Source organism: Tasmannia lanceolata, unplaced genomic scaffold (assembly GCF_043159265.1).
Source record: "Tasmannia lanceolata isolate RefF3 unplaced genomic scaffold, GAP_Taslan_0.1 ptg000011l, whole genome shotgun sequence".
NCBI classification, from domain to species: domain Eukaryota; kingdom Viridiplantae; phylum Streptophyta; class Magnoliopsida; order Canellales; family Winteraceae; genus Tasmannia; species Tasmannia lanceolata.
This window is the reverse complement of record NW_027518688.1, coordinates 3042917-3069390: the sequence shown is the minus strand read 5'-3', so window position 1 is coordinate 3069390 and position 26474 is coordinate 3042917. Positions and strand designations below refer to the sequence as shown.

The 26474-nt window shown below is 40.4% G+C and overlaps 1 protein-coding gene across 3 annotated transcripts in view; it reads left to right on the top strand.

Annotated features, from left to right (window-relative positions):
• Positions 1-9007: 9007 nt before the first annotated feature.
• The window catches only part of LOC143886373 (protein FMP32, mitochondrial-like), a 42226-nt gene continuing 24759 nt past the window's right edge, over positions 9008-26474 (top strand). For 2 of the 3 annotated variants that reach the window (XM_077390314.1, XM_077390313.1), the window contains exons 1-3: positions 9011-9813; positions 9910-10041; positions 13880-13939. In XM_077390314.1, the coding sequence (XP_077246429.1) occupies positions 9610-9813; positions 9910-10041; positions 13880-13939 (396 nt within the window). In that variant the 5' untranslated portion in view covers positions 9011-9609. Of the gene's footprint in view, positions 9814-9909; positions 10042-13879; positions 13940-26474 lie in introns of all 3 variants that reach the window. The other variant, XM_077390315.1, reaches the window with a different exon arrangement.

Below are 26474 nucleotides of genomic sequence, written 5' to 3'. Positions count from 1 at the left end.
ACCCCCCTCTTGGGTTGTCACACCCGTATTTCATTTGGTATCAGAGCATAGGCTCTTAAAGAGATTTTTAAATTCAAAACCTACAAGAGATAAAGATCCGTAATAATCCAAATGGATTTTGAGTTAGGATAATCCTCTATAATTCCTCCATTCTTTGATGGAACAAATTATAGGAAAGTAAAAATGTTTGCCTATCTCAAATCCATAGATTTTGACGTCTTAGATGTCATTGAGAGGGAATTTTCTATTCCAAGGAAATGCACTAAAAATGATGCAAAATTATTTTTGTTCAATTAAAAAACCATTATTATAATATGTTGTAGACTGTGTCCCAATGCTTTTGATAAAATTTCATCATGTACAAATGCAAAAGATATTTGGACTAATCTTGAAAATTTATATGAGAAAAATAGTAGTCTCTCTTCAATTGATAAAAATATTGTTTCTGAACAAAAAGAGACCCTACAAAAATCTTTTACAAAGAAAAACTCTTTCCAACATTCAATTTTTTATTTGAAAAAATAAATTTAAAATTTAAAATCGGAGGTTAATGAAAGTTCGGAAAGAAATGAAAAATTAAATCATTTGAGCAAAATCTTAAAAAACAAAAATGATGACTTAATTAAACAGTACAATATCCTTGGAAAAGAAAAGGAAAGCCTTAAATTCGAGCCCTATTAGTTGCCTGGGGCTACCCCTCTACTGCAAAATACACTAACCAGACTACCCCCAGACTGGATAAACCACCCCCTTCTGCTACACTATTTATACACTATCTCACGAACTACGCTCGTTTGCTAGGCAAACAACGACGGATTTCAACAAAATTTTAAAGGGACCTAATTGGGATTTGGGATCCTAAACAACCCTAGGGACAAATTTGGGACTCTAGCTCACTAGTTTACTAGGGTTTCGATTTTAACAAGATGTTATTAGGGTTCTATCAAAATGGGGTGTCTACAGATGCCCCTCTTTGGTATAGCGTGCTTGTCACACGAATATCAAAGCTGAACAGACAACACATTTTGATCACCCCGAAAATGAAGTAAAATAAAATTTTTGGTTTTGACTCTAAAAAATGATACCACAAAGGTAAAACAACAAAAGGACTTTGCAAAGAGACTCAAAATCTAAAATCTTTAAGGAAATAACCTCTCACTAGCTCTCAACATGGCAACCATGACATCTGAATGAAATAGCCTCTCTCATCCCTTAACTATACAATCCATATCAGTCAACAATGGCTTTTATTAAAAATAAGTATACACACAAAAAACATTTTTTTATCAGTAAACCAAAACTTTATCAAAGCAAAATACAAAACAAATCACTCAAAGTGTAAAATCATACTCTAAACATTAACTTGTATCGATGAATAAGAGTTTCTACCGACAATCAGACCAAAAATAACTTGGCTAATTGTCAAAATTGATTTTATTGATTATGAGGCGAAATAAGAAAAGACCAGACTCCAAAACTTGGAGCTACTTCACCGAGAATTTCTTTCTTTATTAAATCTGTCTCTTTTAAAACCACTTCAAATGAGTAAAGAAAAGACCAGACTCCAAACACACGGAGCTACTTCACTGAAAATTTATTTCTCTAAAACCCTTCCATGATTAAAGAAAAAATCAGACTCCGAACACACGGAGCTACTTCACCGGAAATTTCTTTCTCTTTTAAAACCTCTTCAAATAAGCAAAGAAAAGACCAAACTCTAAACACACGGAGCCACTTCACCAGAAATTTCTTTCTCTATTAAAACCTTCCCATGATTAAAGAAAATACCAGATTCCAAACACATAGAGCTACTTCACTGGAAATTTCTGTCTGAAAACTTTTTCCTATAAAAACCTTTTCAAAGAAATGACCGGACTCCAAACACACGGAGCTGCTTCACCAGAAATTCCTTTCTGAAAATCTTTTCCTCTAAAAATCTTTTCAAAGAATGACCGGACTCCAAACACACAGAGCTGCTTCACTGGAAATTCCTTTCTGAAAACCTTTTTCCTCTAAAAATCCTTTTCAAAGGATGGCTGGACTCTAAACACACGGAGCTGCTTCACCGAAAATTCCTTTCTGAAAACCTTTTTCCTCTAAAAATATTTTTTCAAGAAATGGCCGGACTCCAAACACACAGAGCTGCTTCACCAGAAATTCGTTTCTAAAAATCTTTTTCCTCTAAAATCTTTTCAAAGATTGAAGAAATGATCAGAGTCCATACACACGGAGCTGCTTCACCGGAAATTTCTAACTCTAAAGCTTTTTTAAAATGGTGGAAGAAAAGACCAAACTCCAAAACACGGAGCCATTGGCAATTTCTTTCTTAAAAACTTAAAAAAAAAACAGTGAAAGGAAAAGACCAAACTCCAAAACACAAAACCATTGGCAAATTTATTTTTTTTAACTTTTCAAAAAGGGTAAAAGAAAAGATCAAATTCCAAAACACAGAGCCATTGGCGATTTTATTTTTAAAACTTTTCAAAATGGTGAAAGAAAATACCAAACTCCAAAATATGGAGCCATAGGCAATTTCTTACCTTAAAACTTTTTTTGTTTTATAAAAAGAAAACAGTGAAAGGAAAAGAGCAAACTCCAAAACACGGAGCCATTGGCAAAGAAAAAATTTAACTTTTCAAAAAGGGTGAAAGAAAAGACTAAACTCCAAAACATAGAGCCATTGGCGATTTTGTTTTTAAAACTTTTCAAAATGGTGAAAGAAAAGACCAAACTCCAAACATGGAGTCATTGACAATTTCTTACCTTATTAAAAAAAATTTACAAACTTTGATTGATCTCATTAGATGGATTGTCATCTCTTATCGAGAATAACTAGGAGTGTATGATCTTTGCTGAAAACCGGACTCAAGCAACTTGAAGGAATTTTTGAGTATTGACCTTTTAAAACGAGTGAAAAGCATTCTGCTGGGGTTTGATGATTGTAGGAGTAAATTCTAGACTCCGCTGGGGATTTGATTTTCTGAGAATTGACTTTGCATGACGTATAGATTTGGATAAGGAATTTGACTCGAAGAAATGTACTCAAATTTCTCTTATCTCTATTTGCTGAGAATAGCTATCTCAGTTATCTTTATGTGCTTAGTATCTTTTATGACCTGGTAAACTAGGTCATAAAAGATGCCCCTAATATGATGTACTTCCATGACAAAAGTCTTAAGAAAGCAGAACCAGGGTGATGGATGAAAATTTGAGTTTGCAGAGGTTCTTTCTTTGATATAGTGGGTAAAATATTCTCCACAAAGGCTGAATCTGAGAATTCTTTCTATCACTGCTCATGGCTTGAGGCTTGATGTCTTTGGCAGGTTTGAATAAGAAGTCTTTCGCCTTTCTTTGATTCCTAAGCTAGGATCTACTCTAGATTTTCTCCACATTTCGGAAGGTGTACTTTCGTTCTTCCAGTGCTAGACACTTTGGACTTTGAGAGAAAAACGGGTATTAACGAGGAACAGACTTCAAAGGATTCGATCAAAGAAAATTGACATTATTCAAGAGACTCAACTATTAAATGAAATTGACATTATTCAAGAGAAGTGACTCACTTTTGATTCACCCTTAGATCAAAAGTGTCATTTTTATGGTATGGTTAGCCACCATTGGACTAATCTTGAAAACCATGTCAAGAGGTTCTAATTTTCTCCATCAAGATTTCCGTCATGGTTATTACCCCCTTTGGATTGCTTAGTCTTAATGCCCCTCGTTTAAAAGGATATCAAAGTAAATCTCACCGACACTACTTGGATTCCAGGATCCTACCCTGTCCAGAAACTACTTCTCCATCTCATCGACTTCTCCCTTTGCAAGAAGTCACAACTAATGCTTTTCAGGTTTTCGGTCTAACAAACCACTTGTTTCAACCTTCGCCTCGAATAATCGCAACTCAAACTTTGGGATTCTTCATGACTGAAGAACTCCTTCTGTATCTCATCCGCTCACTCTTTATGTGAAGTCTTTGCCTCTGACTGGATTCATTTCTCAAGTTTTTCAATCCAACAGACCACTATCCTAACTTTTGTATAAGCCAACTCCATTAGTTGTCGACTTAGCAAATGCATGACTTTAGGCCGCCCTTTTGGGTTTTCAACGTAGTGGGTCTTCAGACTCTCGTTCTTTTCTTTTCTTTTTCGTTTGTCTTGAACCTTTGCTTGTTTCACCAGAAGGACTTTCTAGGTGGGCTTGGGCTAAAAAGGGTTGGATATTTCTAAAATTCTAAGGATTTGGACCGAATCTGGTCTTGTCAGATTGCCTACGTACCCAAAAAATGGAGGATCAGGTCCGCGTAGTTCTCTCTTTTGGGGTTTAGCAAAGAATGGTTTAGCTTTTAGCTTCAAAAAGATTGACAGGGAATAATTTTACTTTTATCCCAAAGGTTAACTGAACTTGGCATACCAAGCTGCCTACGTGCCCCTGAAAGTGGGGATCATGTCCGCGTAGTTCGGGTTCTTAAAAGAATGCCCTTGGTTTATAATGTGGTTGAAGGAATTGGTTTTAAACTTTTGGCTCAAAGGGTTCACAAAAGGATTTTAAAACGTTGGAATTTTGGCTATAACGGGTCAAACATCTAAGGATGGCCTCTTGATGCATTTGATTTACAAGCTCTTTTACTTAAGGTTCAAAGACTTTGAATATTTTTTTCGAGGAATCTAGCGATATTTTCAGGCAAGACTTCAATCTCGATGCTCCATTCTCATCTCAAGATCTTGAATTTATGCTCAAGACTCTACAACTCCTATTAGTCTCCAAATGGTGAAGATGGTTCTCATATGCTATCTCATTGACTCCCTCATCTGGGTCTTCGATATTCTTAAGAAATTATTTTAGGGACACATTCCCTTCTCCTGTTATTTTCTTTCTTTTGGATCTCTCCTTCCATTGGACATGAGAATTGTCCCAGCACTCTGAATACTATGACTTAAAATCCCAGCAAAATATACAACCCAAGTGTTCTTTTTAGGGATCAAGTCCTATGAATGTGACTTTGTATCTGAAAGTCCTCTCTCAATGACTTCATCAGCTTCACTTGATGCTTGATGTGTATCTCTCTCTCAAATTCTTGCTTTTCAACTTTATGTTTAAAATTGATGGAGCCTTGCTTTGCACGATGACAGGGCGTTCACCCGGTTTATCCTTAGAGGATAAAGCAAGACTACCCTGAACCCCTCTAAATAGGTTTATCAATTCTTTGCGCTCCTCGGAAAGTAAATGATCGAATTATAAACAATCATAAACTACAAAGTTGTAGAGATTTCAAAATTCTTCGAAATAAGTACTTACACATTAATTTTGGCCGAGAGATGAGTAAGTTATGTCTGTTTTAGTAAAATCAGTCTATAAGCTAAAGTTACAATTGTTTATTTATTTATTTAAATTAAATAAACATATTTCCTCCCATCCAATGGGATAAAAGCTCCATCCATATTTTCTATAATTCCCAAAATATCCTTATGGTTTATACTTAACCATTTTGGTATTCCCAATGTATCCCATAGTGCATATTCACTATATACAATATATACACTGTATATATCCTTTCAATGCATCCAATCCCACTAAACTAGTTCGTGTAAGCAACCAAATAAATGCAAAACCTCTATCTAATAGATTATAATAGATCAATCGAGTAGTAAGTGGGATCGTAGCAGGGATTTAACCGTATATCCTACAGAACCCACAAGGGGGGCCCACTGCGATTATTGCTCCGTAGCCAATGCTACAATCGCATTGAGTTAGTGGCCTCTATCGAGACGTAACCCTGAAAATAACCGTCAAATCATCATACCCCTAATCACATCAAATGTGCAAGTCTTTTCTCCAAGTCCACATCTACTGAGTTGAGTGCTATGGGGGGTGGACATTAACTACTCCGTGGGCTCACTCACGGTATACCTTTAAGTCAAGCAGTGTTGGCTCGCAAATGCATTTGCTAAAAATATTTTAAAACTTATTTTGTGAAATCCTTTTGATATACACTTTATCAAATCCACCTGGTCAGGTATTTTTCTAGGCCTACTGCTCTGACCAAAACGGTAAATGTTATCTTATAAAATAGGTGGAAAATTCCATGTCGGGTATCACTATTGACCTCGAAGGTTTGTCCAACACTCCAGTACTACCCCCTAGTGACTCCAACAGAATCACGGTTAGATAGACTAAGAATGAGAGACTCGCCAACAGACCAATATGACCTCTCAGGTCAAAGGACATATAAATGGTCCTCCTGTCTGGTAGAATAGCTCAACTGTCTCCTGTCCACAAGCTATTCTAATGTGATCCTATTCAGTATGCAATCTCATTCTCGAACCCATTCTATCTTGCTTAGAGTCCACAACCCAAGTGATTGAGATAAGTCACTCCACATCACGTGTATGTTGGCAAGATAGATGTTAGTTATATACAAGAGGAGGTGTCCAACCTCAACCCCAACTAGAAACTATAAAAGTCTGCAAAGTACCAGATTCTCATATCTCCTTGCTCCCTATGATCTGTGAATCCATGAGCATGAGTTTCCTACTTTACTACCTAAGGACAAATACGTGTCAATAACAAGTAGCATGTCACACATATTTAACTTTTACTTATCCATTAATTTTCATGAGAAGAAACTTTTATTGATTAACATGCGAAATATACTAGGTTTTAGGGCACCAACTCTAACAAACTGTATGTATTATGTGCAGCGATTTTCCTGCCCCCTATTCTCATTTTGAAAACGGATCATCAAACATTGTTAATGTACATGAGTAGTTCTACCAAATCATCATTCATCATATATTGTCATTCCGAGTCAATATTTTTCTATTACATGAAGGGATATTGTTAAGTGGTAGCAAATCACTAGCAAACACTCTTGTATACCATAAAAGTAACTCTACCCGCTCCATCTTCTTAACTCAGATTGTTAAGAGTCAATAGAATAAAAACAAGCAAAGACACAACAGTATTTGATCGGTGATAGACAACAACAAATATGCCAGTGATGTGTAGAGAACTGTGAAACTTAAACCCTTACTTTAACGCCAGCGTAAAGCATTCAAATTGAGCGTTTTGTTTGCTGGCCAACTTTACTAACAATATGCCGACATCCTTTATAAGATACCGGCATCTTCTAAAATACACCGGCGTCCCTACACCACTGGCATGTTTCTTTTTGCCGAATCATTTTCAACTTTTTTGTGTTATTTAAAAGAGCGAACGCCAACGGTATTTGATATTAAATTATCCAGTTAATCAATTTGGTTTGAGTTTTAGCCAATACTTATTGCATAATACTGTAAACTGCCGTTCGAAATGGAATTTACCCAGTCATTTTCTATGCAACCAAAAGTTCATATATAATATGAAATTAAACAAACAAGAAAGTTATATATACAATAGTCATCTATACACTGGCATTAGTCTCTAGAGGGACCGCGCCTTTGGACAAGCCTCAGAGTTGAGCCTTCAGAGCCCTGTTTTCCTCCTTGAGGGTGGCGACCCTCGTCTTAAGATCGGAGACCCTGGTCATTGGAGGAGGGAGAGGATTTGGATTGGAACTCTCCACCTTGAGGAGAGTTGCCTAGCGTGTCCTCTTGGCCACCGGCTCTCCAAGGTACTTCCGGAGGTATTTATTGTCCGGTAATGCTTCTGCATCTACAAAAGCGAATCCTTGCGAGAAGGAGAGATCGTATTACTTTCGAATCGTTCTTCAGACATTGTGTTGAGAGAAAAGAGTTGCAGACTTGCAATAGTTGGGAATGATTCGAATGGGATGGGAAAAAAGAACCTAAGGCACACTATAAATAGAAATAAGTTGGCGACGGTTCGAATTTACTGCCTCCTAGAACGATGCCTCATAATGATGGTGCCCTTTTCATCAGGTCATTATTCCTCTACAGGTACGCTACTGGTACAAGAGAGATATGCCACCGGTACGCTATGTGGACGCCACCAGTACAATCCAAGTACGCCACCGGTACAACATAGGTACACCATCAGTACGCCACCTGTGCGCCATCAGTACAATATAGATACACCACCGGTACAATACAGATACGCTAGCGGACTGCTGACCACAATGTGTCATTTAAGCCACCAAAAGGAACCTGGAAAGAGAATCATTAAAGTACAGTCTTGGACCAACATACGAGGATGATTGATATCATGTGAGAAGGGTATTGGGGTCCTTTTTCCACCCGTTTTTGAAGAATCACCGTGTTTGATGATTAATTTAAAAGATACCAAAATCCGTAATTACTCTCTCATTCCGTAGTTTTCGGGTCGAACACTAAAGAGGCCTAAAATAGAAAGAATCAGTGATTATCCAATGGCCCAATAGTAATTAAGTAGTACTAGCAAACGGGGGCGATGATTGTTAGACCTGGCAAACGCGACCCGTGCCCGCGGGTCGACCCGACCCACCTGCAAATTTGCGGGCATGGGTCTGAGTTTTAGTGACCTGTCAAAACTGACCCGCGGGTCATTTGGCTTTTTTAAGGGTAGTGATTTTGTCATGCTAATCTAGTTAGATAGGTTTTTTTTTTTCTAATGCAAAAGATGGTGATTTTATCATGCTAATATATTTTTTAAGGGTTTGATGCCTGAATAGGTTATGGCTGGCACCATAGGTTGATCCCAACCCTCCGATCTGAATGTTAGAGGGTTGATCACTTGATCCTAACCCTCTATGGATTGGAGGGTTAGGATCAACCTATTGAAATGATTTTTGGGGCACAACCTATTTAGGCTGTGGGCCATCTAATGGATGGTTTGGATCATCCCACGGTGCCGGCCATACTGCCCTCATCAAAATCCAGTGATAACATTTTCCAAAATAAACGACTGTTTGAATTTGCGGGTGACCCGCTGGTTGACCCGACCCACCCGCGGGCCACCTAAATTCTGACCCGCAAAAATGCGGGTCATTTCCTGACCCGACCTGAGTGACCCGCACCGGCGGGTTGACTCGGCCCGGCCCACCCGTTTGCCAGGTCTAATGGTTGTCGTCTCTGGCAACCAACTGTGTATTTGAGAAGGGCGTTTCAGTGTTGCCGTCAAAATCCACAAACCCACAAATATCCGATCCTTCAGCAGCGACTATCGGACCTGATTCGAATCCACTTATAAATCATTCATACCCATCACCAATCTTTCTTCTTCTTCCAAGGTCTCTTTTCATACATTCCTTTCTTTCTATTTATCCCCAGTTTCAATCCTATTTTTCCTACTTCTCTTGTTGCTCAAGACATCAACCCCACCACAATATCCCCTTTTACCGGAAATTTCCCCTTTCCGTGTTTTGACTGAATACCTTACCTTATGCCATGGAGGGGGTTGAATCCATGAAAATGATGAGACTACAATTAGATTTCCCTTCCATTCAATCCGACCTTCTTGATTTTCCTTTTTTTTTTTTTTTTTGCCTTCCTATAGCCATCGATTTAAAAAAATAAATAAAATCATATCAATCTCGTAGAACCCATTTCAGGTCTTGGATCATTCTCCAGATTTGACTAGGTTAGGGTGGCATATAATCAATTTTTTGGATTTTTGGAGAACGGAGACATTTTTTGATTGTCTTTAGTGCGTGGGTTTGATTATATCTTTTTGTTGTGAATGGTGGAAATGGCTGCTGCCGCATGTAAACGGATGGCATTGTTTGGGACAAAGTCAAGGGCTTGTACAGCGTTGAGGGATGGGGTCCTGCTCGATTCATCCATAAGGTTTTCTTCGAGTTATGACCAACGTTTTAGTAGGCAGATTTCTCAGCTTGTGAAACCTAATGGAAAACGGGCATTTCTCGTCGATACATTAGCTTTGGTAATAAGTTTTTATCACCATATTTATATTTGGATTGCATATTTTTTTGTAGTGATTTCTCATGTAAAATGCTTACAGACTTGTTTTCACTTGTAGGTTAGAAGATTAGAAGCACAAGGGGTTCCCTCGAAACAAGCAGAGGCGATAACTGCAGCCATAACCGAAGTTTTAAATGACAGCTTAGAAAATGTTGCTCAATCTTTTGTTTCAAAAGGAGAGATGCAGAAGGTAAGTGTTTCTGGTTCAGTTTTATTCCTTTCTGTTTTCCATATAATATTTGCTTGTCCGTTAGTTTTAAAACACCCCTGCTTCGTCTTGGACTTCCTCGAGTCAACTCCCTTGGCCGCGTTCTGCGTTTTGCCTTATCCGAGTCAATAAAAACTACTTTGACTCTCCCGAGTTATGACCGCGTCAACCGAGTATTCTATCCCTTGTCCGCGTCCACGCCGAGCGACAAGGATTTTCATAGCTGCATTTTGACCTACCTATGCATTTTTAAACACTTTCTTGTACTGCATATTGTCAAAATCCGTTGTTATTATTAGACATGTTTGAATGCACAATGTGTGATGGCCCTTTTCTTCAAAATGAATGGTGAGCCATCACCCACCTTGTTAACTACAAAAATGAATGGCCATTCACATAGACATTTCATCAAACAGTTCAATTGCATCAATTTACAGGGATTGTTTTGCACTTCTATGTCATTCCACTCACCAAAAATGGCTTTACACAAGAGAATAATAGAGCTATAGCTCTCATAAGAGAGATGATTGGGAAGGTACCAAATCAACAATGACAAAGTAGAGAATAAAAACATAACATTTGTGGAAGCTTGGGATAGACATCCAAGATGGGGAAGCTTGGCTGGATGGAGGGGGTGTTCTCTTGAATGATTGTGGAAGATGGGTGATCTCCAAGTGCACACTGCTGCAAGGAGGATGGGGGATAGAGGATAGATGGGATGCTCATTGCACCTTCACCAGGTAGGAGGTGCACTATCTCACAATCACGACTGATCGGCTACACTAGCCAACTTCACTTAGATACATGGAGATAATAAGCAAGCATAATCCCTTTTCCTTATCTAGCCAAGCTACTTATAACCAACATAAAAGGGGGTGCCCATATCAAATCAATGCCCAAGCAAAAATGTTCAAGATAGTGACTTTTGCACAAGAATGGACACAAGGGGTGCCCCTATCATTTCAATACAAGGATAGAAATTGTCCAAAGTGTGTCCAACTCATATCCTCTTTGAATGCTGGATGGGCCTTGCCCCACGCCCATTGGCCTCACAAGTGGACCACCTCCACATGATCCGATTCTACGGATGATATGCCCAATCACACAAAAGAGCTCCCACATGGCCCAATCCTTTCATTTCCATCCGATCCATAATACTTAATCAATGTTCCTAAAAAGGAACATTACAAATCTCCCCTTCCTGAATTGCTTGCCCCCAAGCAATTGGAAGAGAAATGATACTACAATATCATTGTGTCGTCCGCGATCGAATGGGAACCTCAGTGGTACATCGGGGCCATGCACTTGATGCTCTCCATGAGAATGGAGAAAATAGCGAAGATAGACCTTTCGATTGATGTTGGGGTCCCAAAGGTCCCACGATTGCTCTTCAAGACATGGAGCGATTATCAATTGAGCTCCTCTAGGTGGCATGCCCGTAGTGGCCCTTGGCAATGTGAGGGTCAACGAGAGTGGGACGTGCAAAGCAATATTCCTATCATGGAGCACTGACCGAATTGGTAAAACATGCACCTTGATTGCCTCCTCTACATATAGAGGAACATCAATAAGATGCACCTGAAGACTTGGTGAGTCATCCCTACTATCACTGTCATCATTAACAGACTCTGCACCATCGACCTTTGAATCAATGCTAACAATCTCGATATGCATTGGCATCTGTTGTATTGACGAAGGTGGTATTTGTGTAGGTGTGCAAGTCAACAAGGGTGGTGTTGGTGTAGGTGTGCAACCCAAGAGGGCAGTTGCTTCTCTCTCGACCGACGTTGTAATATCCTTTTGTAATATCTCTAGATTTGCATTGGCATCTGTTGTATAGGGTAAGGGTTGCAGAAATGGTGCTCTCAAAATCAGCATGCTCAGTTGCTGCTTTGAAATTTTCACCCCTCCTTGAGTGAGCTACCAACCGCTCCATTGCCTCGAGTAGGGTGCACCCAAGGCGGGCAAAACGTGTGTCGATAGCGGCGGCCAAACAAGCTACCACCCGCGCCTCTACATCATCATACTTTAGCTCCATTCCAAAGGGACTCCATCGGGGGTGCAAATCAGTCCTCTTATGGAGGATGCGGTCCCTCTAATAGCTCTAGCTTCCTCACTGGCCATCCAACAAACAGTTGGTGTGCAGCCCCGATTCAACAGTGTAGTCCCTCACAAACTACTTGACGAAGAGTTGGTGTGCATATTAAAAAACCTTGATAACTCCTTGTAGTTGCTCCTATACAACACTTGTGTTTGTAGAATCCAGCCCACACAATCACAACTTCATGGAGCAACGCTTGATGCCTCACAAACTTACCAACAAGCAATGGTTGTGCAAACTCCTTTATCCTCTCTCAAATCACCAAACAAACAATCGGCTAGCAAGTTTGAGCAAGAAGGGCGTGTTGATTGAGATGTATAGCTAGAGCTAGGCCAATTTGTAATATTCTTCATGTAGGCTTTTCTTCAAACACCTGGGGGTACCATGGTAAGTCATCCGTACAACCCACATGTGGCCAGTGTCACTAGCACATTTTGTCAAACAATTATTACTCTCACTGGCGCATTTCATCGAACAGCTTAGGGGTGTAGTTGACAGGGTGTTTCTACAGTCCAAAATCTGCCAGAACCATGTTCTTCTCTTGGGCCTTTCCTCAAACAGCTGGTGCCAAAGATGGAACGTCACTGCAGCTCAGAATTTGCCCATCTCAGTGGCGCATTTTGTCAAACACCTGGGCACTGTTGTTGGACAAGGTTCTATGGCAACACAAAGCTTACTGGATTTGGCTAGAATTCTTCGCAGCCTCTTTGTGACGTCCGAGGGCGACCAAGGATGGCAGGATGATGCTCTGATACCTCTGTGATGGCCCTTTTCTTCAAAAGGAATGGTGAGCCATCACCCACCTTGTTAACTACAAAAAGAATGGCCATTCACATAGACATTTCATCAAACAGTTCAATTGCATCAATTTATAGGGATTGTTTTGCACTTCTATGTCATTCCACCCACCAAAAATGGCTTTACATAAGAGAATAGAGCTATAGCTCTCATAAAAGAGATGATTGGGAAGCTACCAAATCAACAATGACAAAGTAGAGAATAAAAACATAACATTCGTGGAAGCTTAGGATGGACGTCCAAGATGGGGAAGCTTGGCTGGATGGAGGGGGTGTTCTCTTGAATGACTGTGGAAGATGGGTGATCTCCAAGTGCACACTGCTGCAAGGAGGATGGGGGATAGAGGATAGATGGGATGCTCACTGCACCTTCACCATGTGGGAGATGCACTATCTCACTACCACGGCTGATCGGCTACACTAGCCAACTTCGCTTCGATACATGGAGATAATAAGCATGCATAATCCCTTTTCCTTACCTAGCCAAGCTACTTATAACCAACATAAAAGGGGGTGCCCATATCCAATCAATGCCCAAGCAAAAATGTTCAAGATAGTGACTTTGCACAAGAATGGACACAAGGGGTGCCCCTATCTTTTCAATACAACGATAGAAATTGTCCAAAGTGTGTCCATCTCATATCCTCTTTGAATGCTAGATGGGCCTTGCCCAACGCCCATTGGCCTCACAAATGGACCACCTCCACATGATCCGATTCTACGGATGATATGCCCAATCACACAAAAGAGGCCCCACACGGCCCAATCCTTGCATTTCCCTCCGATCCATAGTACTTAATCAATGTTCCTAAAAAGGAACATTACACAATGCTTTTGGAAACATTGCGTTCTTAAATGATTGTACTACATGGATCAAACAATCTTTCCTATTTTTTTTAATCGTTACCCTTTATTGGTGTAGAGTGAAATGATTCAAGATGCCAACCTCTCTAAGTTCAAATCTAAAGTACAAAGCTCCCAGGTACTACTACACTTCTTATTCTGTATTCTTTTTCCTTTTCTCACATGGCATTATAAGCAATTTAATACTTTCAAAGCTTTTATATTGATGCATTCCTTTTCGCTGGAATGCACATCCATATCCTGTAGTTTCTTCATTGCTGATGACCAGTTCAGCTAAATTACAGAATAGTGATAATATGGATTCATACAGTTTAGATTCTTCATGAAGTTTTCCTTCTGCAATTCAACTGTAATGTAGATTTTGTTTGCACTAGTCATATATTAGGCAAGGCCAAGAATTCTGTTTATATGTCAAAGTATACTAAATCTTTCATTAATCATGACCAGCATAGACCATTTCAAAAAAGAAAAAAAATCATTAACAGCTTAGATATCTTTTTTTTTTGATGGGTGTTAACAGCTTAGATATCATCATTGCCTTCTTGGATTGCTTATTCAAAGAAGGTACCTTTAAAAATGAATAGGCAAATCCCAATCCATAAAGGAAATGCATACTTTTTCAAAAAGGTAAAGGAAATAAACAAGTGACTGAAAATCGGAATCGAATCGTAAATCGTAACAAGGTTCGAATCGTATCGAATCGTAGATCGGATCATAAATCGTAAGATTTTTTCAGATTTATATATAAAAATAAGAAAAAATATTAAAAATATAAAAAAGTAAAAATAAAGAATAAAATGAGTAATTATCTATTTTCCATTTGAAACTATTAAATTAAATATAAAATTCCATGATTAGTAATCCGAAGCACAAACCATATTCATCGCACAATAAATTACTAAACCAAGCACAAACTATATTCATCATATAATAAATTCATTATATAATTTATCACAAAAATAAACAAAGCAAATACTCAAATCTATAATAATCATCATACAAAGAAATGTCAGTAATAAACAAAGCATTTTGAAATGATTTTCATTTTGAAATCACAATCAGTTCTCAAAATTCAAAGCAGATAGAATGGTAAAAATCGTAAAAAGAAACGTAAAAATCGTAAAAATCGCATGATTCCAAGTCTAGTCGTACTTGAATTGTAAGATTTTTACGAAAAAGATTCTTCATCCGATTTGAATCGTTCAACCCACGAATCGATTTGAATCGTAAGATTTTAACAACAGAGGAAATGGACATATCCTCTGTTACCAGGTCTCAAAGAGTCAAAGACCAAAACCAAGATATGTGATATCACTTTTTAAGAAAAGCCATCTCTGATCCTCGATCGGGTGATGAATTTTTTAAATAAAACATGGAGGCTATGAAGCTCATGCCATTGTAAACTGCAAAGAAAAGAAAACAAATGGCTCCATAAATATGTGAGGTGTCTCCTCCCTAATGGATTAAGGATGTACTCTCTCTTAAGGCGTTTAGAAGTAGTATTCTAGCAGTTTAGACACTCCACTATTCTCACATTTGTCTTTCCTACCTGCCCAAGGGTTGGAATGCTACAAACACGACATGGATTAGACAACTCAAAGAATGATCTATATTGGTGATGTCACAATACATAAAGGTGTCGGGTTGTATATCAGATGATACAAGGTGAGTTTTTTGGTTAAATTAAAAAAAATTATAAGAATTTAGGGAACTTAAGAAGTAAGAAAAATATGTTTTGACTAAGGTGGTGTTGGCTCTAAAAGAAGGGAATTAAGTTTCTCACTTACTCTGTCTATGACCTCTTTATTATATATGTTGTTTCACTTCACATTATAAGGAGGATCCACATAGAGAAAGAGTACCAATGGTGTCTTGTAGATTCTGTTGAAGAATCAATAGATATTGCAACTGTTTTTTAGGTTTCGTTTCGACATTTGGGTAAATATGCAAACTCAAAAATGAATTCATTAGCCACATGAGGTGTTGGAAGTCCCTTATATCGACCGTGTACTTGCCCTTTTATGAGTCCAAAACTTTTCCAAAGTAAGGACTCCTGATCCTGACCACTGTCATAAACCAAAGGATTCCTAGTTATTTTGAGTATAGTTACAATTAAATATTGTTAGTTTCACATCTCCCAATCTCCTCACTCCTGCCCTCCCAATTATCACTCTCTCTCCCTACCCCTATCTCACCACTTGGTAAACCAATATTCCATGAAAAAAATTTCATGGTTGCCAAACATGGTCCTTGTTTGGGGAGATGACTATCCGAGACGTCTTCAGATGCCGTCGGCCTCCTCCTACGGTGGGCGTGGCATCTGGGTTTCCGATGGATTCTTTGATTTGCCCTTGTGGCTTCAACCTGGGCCTTACAGTGGTTCACTTCCAAAATTTCCTGGAAGCAGGATACCCTGCTCTAGAAGTATTTGAACCCTTGGGGATCCTTAATATTTGCTGTCGAAGAACTCTCAGCTTGTTTGGGCAAGGTGGCGACCTTAATAGATCCCAGTGGGCTCCTCCCAGATCACATTCAGGGTCACTGGGTAGTATTGAGGACAGGGAGACCAGAGCAAGACGTCTGGAATTTGGGGCCAGAACAAACCCTGGTCGAAGAGCCTCTGAATTTAACCGCCGGTTACCTTCCAATGGCAGTGACTGGATGTGTCCGAAATGCCAATACAGAAACTTCGGATCGTGAAATGCTCAGATCTCAAATCCAAATTGGCCTCAGTCATGGCTTGATGACCTAAACCCGGCCCCTCTCAGGCTGATAATCATGCCAACCCCTTACCCCATGAGGTCCCAATTACATTGGTGGAGGAACGAAAGAAGTACTTAAAGAGTTGTCTCATTGGGAGCTTGAAATTTGCATCCTGGTTGCTGGAAGACGTTTGGGAGTGGGCTAATAGATGCCGGGGCTTGCTGGAATTGCAGAAGCCCTTCTTTATCAATTCTGTTGATATCCTTTCTTGCTTTGTGTCAGAATCCCAGGCGATTGCAATCCTCAGGCGTGGAGGTGACCTTTTGGGAGGATTTCTCTCTTCCCTTTAGCCTTGGTTCCCGGCTTATAACACGGGAGCTAGAACTATTAGGATCAGATTTTATGATATCGCTCTTCACGCCTGGTCAATGTCAACTGTGGAATACCTTGGGCAGCATATGGGTCAGGTGATCCAAACCCAGCTCTTTGGTAATCACAATCACTGCATGTCCTTTGCATTAGCATTGGTCTTAACTCCCTTGTTGAAATCTTTACCCTCATCCATTAATCTAAGAGTGGAGTACTTCACTTATTGTATTGGAGTTAAGATGATTTCTGAGGATAGCATTAATAGTATGGCGGTATCGGTTATGTGAGAATCAAACAGTAAAGATAATTTGGACGTTAGTGAGAGCCTTGAACAGATTTTTGGTGTCCAGCTGCCGGCGATGGCTGGTTCACCGGAAAAGGCGAAAAGCACTAATCACGATACCTACGATCCTTACAGGGAGCCGTTGGTGGGACCTGGTTTGAATTTTGAATCTCCCAAGCTTACCGCCATCATCTCTTCTAGAATGTCAGAGAGCAGGAAAGCTGATGTGACTGGAAAGTGTGGTCAGGCCGAAAGTGGATCGACAAGGAAAACATTAAATGCATTGTCTCGTGGCGAAAAAAGAAAGGCCTCTCGAAAAGATGTTGCTGATAGTTGTATTTTAACCTCGGCAAAGGAGAAAAAGGCTCTAAAGATAAAAAAACTAGATTCAACAGTGACAATAATAAAAATTCTAAAGTCAAGCACCTACGTACAGGTAAAGCTAACGCACACCGTAAAAATTCTAATTCGGAAATACAGGTACTAGCTACTCGAGGCGGTCTTTCAGTTTTTACGAGAAAATTGAAGGTGTTGTTAGGAAAGAAAATCACAGGAGAAGGAGACTAATTGTTGAATCTCAAGAGCCCCTCCAAAATTTTGACGCCATTACTTCGTCAGCTATGTCTGGGAAGGAACCGGCCTAGGATGGAACTCTCAGCCCATTCAGGGCTTTTCGTTCGAGGATGGTGATATCGATCTGCTGAAAGACCTCCGTTATAATGAAAAGCTTGCTAGGAAGGAATCGGCCACCCCTTGTGAGATTTCTTTTAGCCCGCTAAAAAGGCGCTGGGCCCAGCTAAAGAAAAACTCATCCTCTATCAATAGTCTTGATCTTAATTTGGAATCGATCAGTGATAAGGATTTGCACGTTCCTCTCCTTGATCTCCCCATTTTCTGTAAAGTTTTAGAAGAAGAAAGACGTACCCGACGGCGTCTTTGGGAGGAGGAAAGAAAAAGTGTTATCGGAAACCTGGAAAACAATCGATCCAACCCGACTCCGAAGGTGGCGGCTGCCCCGACCATCTTAGGACGGATTGAAGATCTGCGAGCTGAGAAGCCCCAAGTCTCTAAGGACCCTAAAGGCAAGGCAAAGCAGGTTGATGATAACTCTGAAGATTCTAGGAGCAGGGGATCATTCTCGAAAGAGTTCAATGATTTATTGTCGGTGGGGGATGTTTTTGGGATTACATATGAGGAAGACTTGGGGGCAGCAATACTCTACTTGTTGGTGATTGCCTTAGTTGTTGGCTGATTTGTTCATGGAATTATTGAATGTAAGTGGTTGTCGAATTCATGCATGATACTTGGATTATTGTTGGTTGATTTGTGGTGGCTGATTAGGTGGTTAATTGGTCAATTTGGTGATTTGTGACTTCGTTTCTGATGTTAGTTTGCTTCATGTGTTCTCTCACACATATGATTGTCTTACTGGAATATTTCGTGGTTGTGGCTGTTTTTATGGTGGTGCTTAGTTGTTGGAGGTGTTGATTATTTCTTATTGGTGATTGGTTGTTGGATGTGTTGGTGCGTGGTTGGTGGAGGTTCCTACTGATTATTGTTGGTGTTCTTGTGGTTCTCGAGACGTTTGGTCGGTGATCAATTGGCAGATATTTGTGTTGCTGCTGCTGTTCGCTGATCTGCTGTTTTTTTGTTATTATTGGTGCTTTTCTTATGGATACTGTTGATCCATCGTTGGAGCCTACTACTACCCTCAAGGTTGTTGTGGGCCACTCTTCGTCATCTAGTTATTCCCATGTGGAACCTCCCATTCAGATGACTACTATAAAATTGGATGGGATGAATTACCCCCTGGAAAATGGTTGTTTACACGTATCTGCTTGGCCGTCGGAAGATCAGGTTTCTTAAGAAGCCACCTCCTGCTAGCACTGACTTGTCCTATGATCAGTGGTGTGAAGATGATGCTGTTATCCGCTCGTTTCTTTGGAGTTGTATGGAACCCCCTATTGCTACTTCCTTGATGTAGCTTCAGTCATCGAAAGGAAATCTGGGACCAGACCGCTACCATGTACTCTGGTACGGATAATCTGACTCGTATCTGTGATCATTTTTCTGAGTGGTTTCGTCTTGAGAGAGGCGACAAGCCGGTGGGGACTCACTATAGTGATTACCTTGCTCTGTGTCAGGAACTTGATTTATTGTTACCCTTTACTGTAGATCCTGTTGTTCTTAAAAAGCTCCAGAAGAGTTAAGGGTTGTTCGGTTTCTTGATTCCTTACGACCGGACTATCTTCAGCTTCGCCTGCATATTGTTGTTCGGTGTGGGGACTCACTATCACTGGATATGGCTTCTCTCGTGTGCAGCGTATGCGTGTGATTCAGTCTAGTGACCCACAGGTGGATGGGTCTGCTCATGTGACTTATGTTGGAGCTGATTGTGGTTGTGGGGGTGGTCGGATTGGCCGTGGGAGTGGCCGCGATGGTAGTGGTCGAGGTCGTTGAAATGGTCGTGTAGGTGGCCGTGAGTCAGGGGGAGGCCGAGATCGTGGTGGTGACGGCCGAGGATCCCGTTATTGCACGCATTGTTGTATGGATGGCCATAGTGTTGAGTATTGCTACGACTTACATCCTGAGCTTCGTCTCTACAGACCGTCGAGTGCTTCTGTTGCTATGTCTGATAGTCTATCTGCCTCTGCGACTTCCTCATTTACGCCTGATACTATGGTAGTATCTCGTGCAGAATATGATGAATTTGTGCGTCACAGAGACAAAGGGAAGCATCCTGTTGCCACGTTTGCCAATCAAGGTAGTCCCTCCTGTTTTCTCTCAGGTACTCTTTCGGATCATGGCTCATTGGTTCAGGAGCATCCCATCATATGACTGGTAATCCTAACATTGTCTCTTCCTTCCAGTCATTTCCTTCTATTGGACCTCGTACTGTTACTTTAACTGATGGAACTACTTCTCCTGTCTCTGGCATGGGTGTAGTCTCCACCTCAACGGGTTTTCAACTTTCTTCAGTTCTTTATGTCCCATCTTTTCCTGTTAACTTGTTGTCTGTTAGTCAATTAATAAAATCTCTGATTTGTTCTGTTTCTTTTTTTTTCTTCCTATTATGTTTTTCAGGACATGAAGACTGGGACGAAGATTGGCTTGGGCCGTGAGATCGATGGCCTATATTACCTTCACTAGGCTGGAGCTGGTGTCGCACTTTGTACTTCGGTTGATGCATATCAGTGGCATTGTCGTTTAGGACACCCACCTGCTGATATGCGTAGAAAATCTTCTTTTGTTTCAGATACTATTCTGTTGTTTCATTGCGAGTCGTGTGAGTTGGGGAAACACCATCGTGTGTCCTTCCCCTCTTTCTGGGTTATTCTCGTACCCAGAAAGGTTGTAAGTGTTGCAGCGTTCGCCTTAGGAAAACGTTTATCTCCGCTGATGTCACCTTTTTTGAGGACCAATCATATTCGTCTGACCCCCCTCTTCCTGTATTTGTGGACACACAAAGTGTTCCAGTCCCATTTGTGATGAGTTCTCCCCAATCTATCTCACTGGCAGCCCCTGATCCTCCTCTAGGTCCTTCAGAGAAACCTAAGGACCCTGAGGTGCTAACTTATATTAGGGGTTCTTGACAGGTGGTTTTCCCTATGAATGCGACATAATCTCCACCTGCTGCTACAAATGAGGCACCATCTCAGCCAGCTGATCCTCCTCCGCAGTCAGATTGTTCGGCTTCAGGTATTTGTTTTCTTCCTGATTCATCCATTGCCACTCGTACTAGATCTTGCACTGTTGCACATCCTATTTCCAAAATTGTTTCTTATGAGCATCTTTTACCTTCATTTCGTTCATTTGTCTCTAGCATGTCTTCTGTTACTTTGCCTAAGTCTGTTACAGATGCCCTCAATCATCTGGGTTGGAGGGCTGCCATGGAGGCAGAGATGGCTGCCCTTCATTCAAATAAAACGTGGCAGTTGGTTCCTTTCCCTTCTGGTGCACGACCTGTTGGGTGTCGTTGGGTCTTTGCTATAAAATATCTTCCAGATGGGTCTGTAGAGCGCCTCAAAGCTTGCCTTGTTGCAAAAGCTTATACTCAGACTTTTAGTGTTGACTATCAGGAGACGTTTTCTCCAGTGGCTAAAATTCTTTCAGTATGGGTACTGATGTCTTTGGCTGTTAATCGTGGATGGACTTGGATGTAAAAAATGCCTTCCTACACGGCGATCTTTCTGAGGAAGTTTATATGGAGCAACCTCCTGGGTATGTTGCTCAGCGGGAGATGTGCACCTCAGTATGCCGTCTTCAGAAGGCAATTTATGGTTTGAAGCAATTACCGAGGGCTTGGTTGGGTTGTTGGTTCAGTAGTGCAGTTCTGCGTTTTGGGCTGAAGCAGTGTGCCGTTGATCATTCCGTATTCAGTCGCAGATCAACAACTGGATATATCCTTCTGATAGTGTATGTTGATGATATTGTGATTACAGGAGATGATAGAGTGGGAATACAAAATTTGAATCCTTTCTTCAGAAGGAATTTTCCACTAATGATTTGGGTTAGCTCAGATATTTTCTTGGTATTGGGGTAGCTCGCTCTCGTCACGACCTTTCTCTATCGCAAAATAAATGTGTTAGACATTGTAGAGGAGACTGGATCAACGGGGGTGAACCTGCAGCTACTCCTATGGATCCAAATGTGAAACTTCTTCCTGATCAGGGTGAGTTGTTGGATGATCTTGGTAGATACAGAAGATTGGTTGGTAAGTTGATATATCTGATCGTCACCAGGCCAGACATAGCGTTTGTAGTGAGCATGGTTAGTCGTTTTAGGAGTGCTCCACGTACTTCCCACTGGGCAGCTGTCATTCAGATCATCAAGTATCTGAAGGGTACTCTAGGTAAAGGCTTATGTTTTAGAAAATATGGACATGAAAAGGTAGAAGGGTTCAGTGATGCAGACTAGGCAGGATCACCTGTAGACAGAAGATCAACCACAGGATATTGTACGTTTGTAGGAGGTAACTTGGTGTCATGAAGGAGTAAAAAGCAAGATGTTGTCTCTAAGTTAAGTGCTGAGGTTGAGTACAGGGCTATGTCTTATAGTAGTGGGGAGTGTCAGAAATTGGTTTTTCATTGACTTCTCCATCACAGTTGTATTGTGATAATAGAGCTGCAATTCATATTGCAACTAATCCAGTATTCCATGAGCGAACCAAGCATATTGAAGTAGACTGTCTCTTCATTCGTCATCGGATTCAGAGTGGTGAAATTTGCACTGTGTTTACTAGATCTACAGAGCAGCTTGCAGACATGTTTACCAAACCATTAGGATGTGCGAAGTTGATAGATTCTTATAACAAGCTTGGAATGTACGATATATACATTCCAACTTGAGGGGGAGTGTTAGAAGTAATAATAATAAAGGCAAATTGGGAATATGTAATATATTACATATATATATATATATTAATATGCATATGGGGGAGAGAACAATTAGCGTTCTCTCCCATTCACGCTTCCCCTTCTTCATCTCCCTCTCTTTCTCACATGTACACCACACACTCTTTCTCTATCAAGTAGTTTAACAAATTCTTCAAATTAAATAAATGATTCTCATCCAATGTGAATAAAGCTCCATCCTATAATACCCCTTTGATTAACACTTAACCAATTTGGTAATCCCAATGTGACATAGTATACATGCACTATGATATACGTTACCTTTGCATGAAGTGCAACAAAACAAGTTCGTCTGTGCAATCAAATAAATGCGGGACCATATCTAATAGATACAATTGATCATTCGAGTTGTGAGTGAGATCGTTGTAGTGGTTCAACGGTCGATCCTGCAGAACCCAATGATGGGCTCCACTGCGATCTTGTTCCATAGTAAAAAACTATCATCGCATTGGATCAGTGGCCTCCATCGAGACGTAATCCTGAAGATGACCGTCAAATCATCTTATCCCTAATCAATCACATCCAATATGTTCAAGTCCTTTCTCCGTTCTCCATTTACTGAGTTGAGTCCTAGGGGGCGTGGACATACACTACCCCCTGGGCCCACTTTTAGTCAAGCAGCTTAGGCCCGCAAATGCATTTGCTAAAACCATTCAAAATATTTTCGTAAAATCATTTGACAAAACAATTATCAAAACCACTTGACCAAGTATTTTATAGGCCTACTGTTTTAACCAAAACTGTAGATGGTACCCTCATGTATATGAGGCGGAGAATTCCTTGTTGGGTATCACTGTTAGTTTTATAGGTTCGTCCACGATTCCAATACCACCCTTAAATGATTCCTAAGAGAACCATTGTAAGATGGACCAAGATAACAGGACGGGCCCACAGACCAATAAGATTCCTCAGGTCAAAGGACGTGAAAGGGGTCCTGTCTGCTATAATAACCTTACTATCTCCTGTCCACAGGCTATTCCAATGAGATCCAGTTAAGAGCGCAACCCCTATCGTTGCTCCCACTCTTCTTTCTTAGGGTCCACTACCCAAGTGACTGAGATAAGTCACCCCACAACACATGCATGTCAGCAAGAGAAGATATCCAATCTCCACCCTAACCAGGAATTTTAAGGTTTGCAAAGAACCGGAATTCCATATTTTCCCGCTCCCTATGATCTGTGAATCTGGTATTCCTACTTTGCTACCTAAGGTATTATATGTGTAAAATCAAGCACATCTCACATATTAACAACCTAGCACCCAAAGATGTCATGAAATAATTCTTTATCAATGAAAAATGCAAGGTACACTAGAATTTAAAGTAATCTCTCACTGACTTTAGATCTAATCGTGCATATATCTAAGACCCATTCCCTCAAAAGGGACTTAGTGAAAGGGTTTGCCACGTTATCCGTTGAAGCCACCTTTGATATGGCAACATCTCCTCTGTCTATGATCTCCTGTATTACATGATACTTCCGAAGGACGTGCTTGGACTTCTGATGAGACCTTGGTTCCTTTGCTTGAGCAATAGCCTGCTGTTATCACAATACAGCGTAATTGGTCTCTCAATAGAGGGAACGACGCTAAGGTCATCCAAAAACTTCTGTAGCCATATTGCCTCTTTCGCCGCTTCACGGGCAACGATATATTCCGCTTCTGTGGTGTCTTGTTTACAACTCCTCGAAGATATCACTCCATTAGCCAAAGTAAAAAACAAAGCCTAAAGAAGACTTCATGTCATCAACGGTAGACTGAAAGTTCGCGTTGGTAAAGCTAGAAATGACTAACTCGTCTGCTCCATAAACCAAACAATAATGTTTGGTTCTCCTAAGATATTTAAAAATATGTTTAACCGTCGTTCAATGCTCAGGACCTGGTTTTGAGTGATATTTGCTAACCACACTTACAGAATGACAGATATCTGGCCCTGTACTATGGCGTACGTAAGACTTCCCACAGGCGAAGCATGGGGAACATTATTCATCATCTGCTTCTCCTCAGATGTCTTTGGAGACATCTTCTTGGATAGCCTGATTCCATGCCTGAAAGGGATTAATCCCTTCTTGGAATCTGCGATATTAAACCTTGCCAATATCTTGTCAATGTAATCCTCTAGTGATAGCCCAAGCTTCCTACTTTTTTGGTCCCTAAACAATTTAAGTCATAATATATAAGAAGCTTCACCTAGATCTTTCATTGCAAATGTATTGGAAAGCCATAACTTTGTGTTAGATAACATTCCTATATCATTCCCAATGAGTAGAATGTCATCCACGTATAGAATCAGAAAGGTTATAGCACTCCCATTGACCTTCTTGTATACACAAGTTTCATCAACATTTTGAGAGAAGCCAAATTCTTTGACCGCTTTATCAAAATGATGATTCCAACTGCGAGATGCTTGCTTTAATCCATAAATGGATCTCTGCAACTTGCACACTTTCTAATTATCCTCTCTAGCAGCCTCAAAATCCTCTGGCTGGACCATATAAATATCTTTCAGAACATTTCCATTCAAGAAGGCGGTTTTACTTCCATCTGCCAGATCTCATAATCATAATGTGCAGTGATAGCCAACAAAATCCGGATGGGCTTTAACATAGCTACAGGCGAGAAGGTGTCCTCATAATCAATTCCAGCCTTTTAAGTATAACCCTTTGCTACAAGCCGTGCCTTGTAGGTCTCCTCACCTTTCCATCAGGGCCCTTCTTCCTCTTGAAAATCCATTTGCATTCAATGGGCTTAATACCCTCTCGTGGATCGATTAAAGTCCAGACCTTGTTCCTACATAGAGTCCATTTCGGATTTCATAGCATCTAACCATTTGCTCACATCGATGTCTAACATTGCCTCTCTATAGTTAAGTGGATCCGTTTCTTCTATGTTTGGATTACCTTCCTCACCCACATGGAGATATCTACGGGGTCTTCTGATCTCCCTAATACTATGTCGAAGTGTCGGAGTAGGCTTATTAGATTCTTGCTCAGTTTCCACATATCTCTCTATTGGATTAACAGATTGCTCTTCCAAGGATATCCTCTCCATCTCACCTGCATCTTAGATGAACTCTTCTTCCAAGAATGTGGCATTCCGGCTTATAACACAAATTTGTTCGCCGGGTTATAAACTAATAACCCGTTGTTTCCTTAGGATAGCCAATAAAGAGACCTTTCGGTTCGTATATCTAACTTGTCAGCACTTATGTTTTTAACATGGGCAGGACAACCCCAGATCCTCATGTGATTCAATGAGGGTTTTCTACCTGTCCATAACTCATATGGAGTCCTTGTTATTGACTTAGTTGCGACTCGATTAGGATATAGAGCGTTGTTTCTAAGACATCCCCCCAAAGAAACAGTGGCACCTTTGCAAAACTCATCATGGAACGAACCATGTCTAACAGAGTTCGATTCCTTCTTTCTGACACACCGTTTAACTCGGGTGTGGAAGGTGGAGTCCATTGAGACGTAATTCCATGTTCTTTTAAGTAGTCCTTTTCAAGGGTCACAGACTTACGTCGCATTAGGTACAGATATCCGTACTTTGAATGGTCATCGGTGAAAGTCACAAAGTAGACAAACCCTCATCTCGCAGGATGAGAAAGAGGTTCACAAACATTTGTTTGTATTAACTCCAACACACTTTTCGCTTCTTCCACTCTTGTCTTTAAAAGAAATTTTGGTCATTTTGCCCTGTAGACACGATTCACAAGTTGGAAAGGGTTCCACTTGAATAGAATCTAATGGACAATCTTTCACTAACCTTGTAATCCGCTCTATGCCAATATGACCTAATCGAAGATGCTAAAGTTGAGTTGGAATTACCGTGTCCCTTGCCCTTTTAAGGTTCGGAACATCAACGCTTGGAATACTCTCAATGTT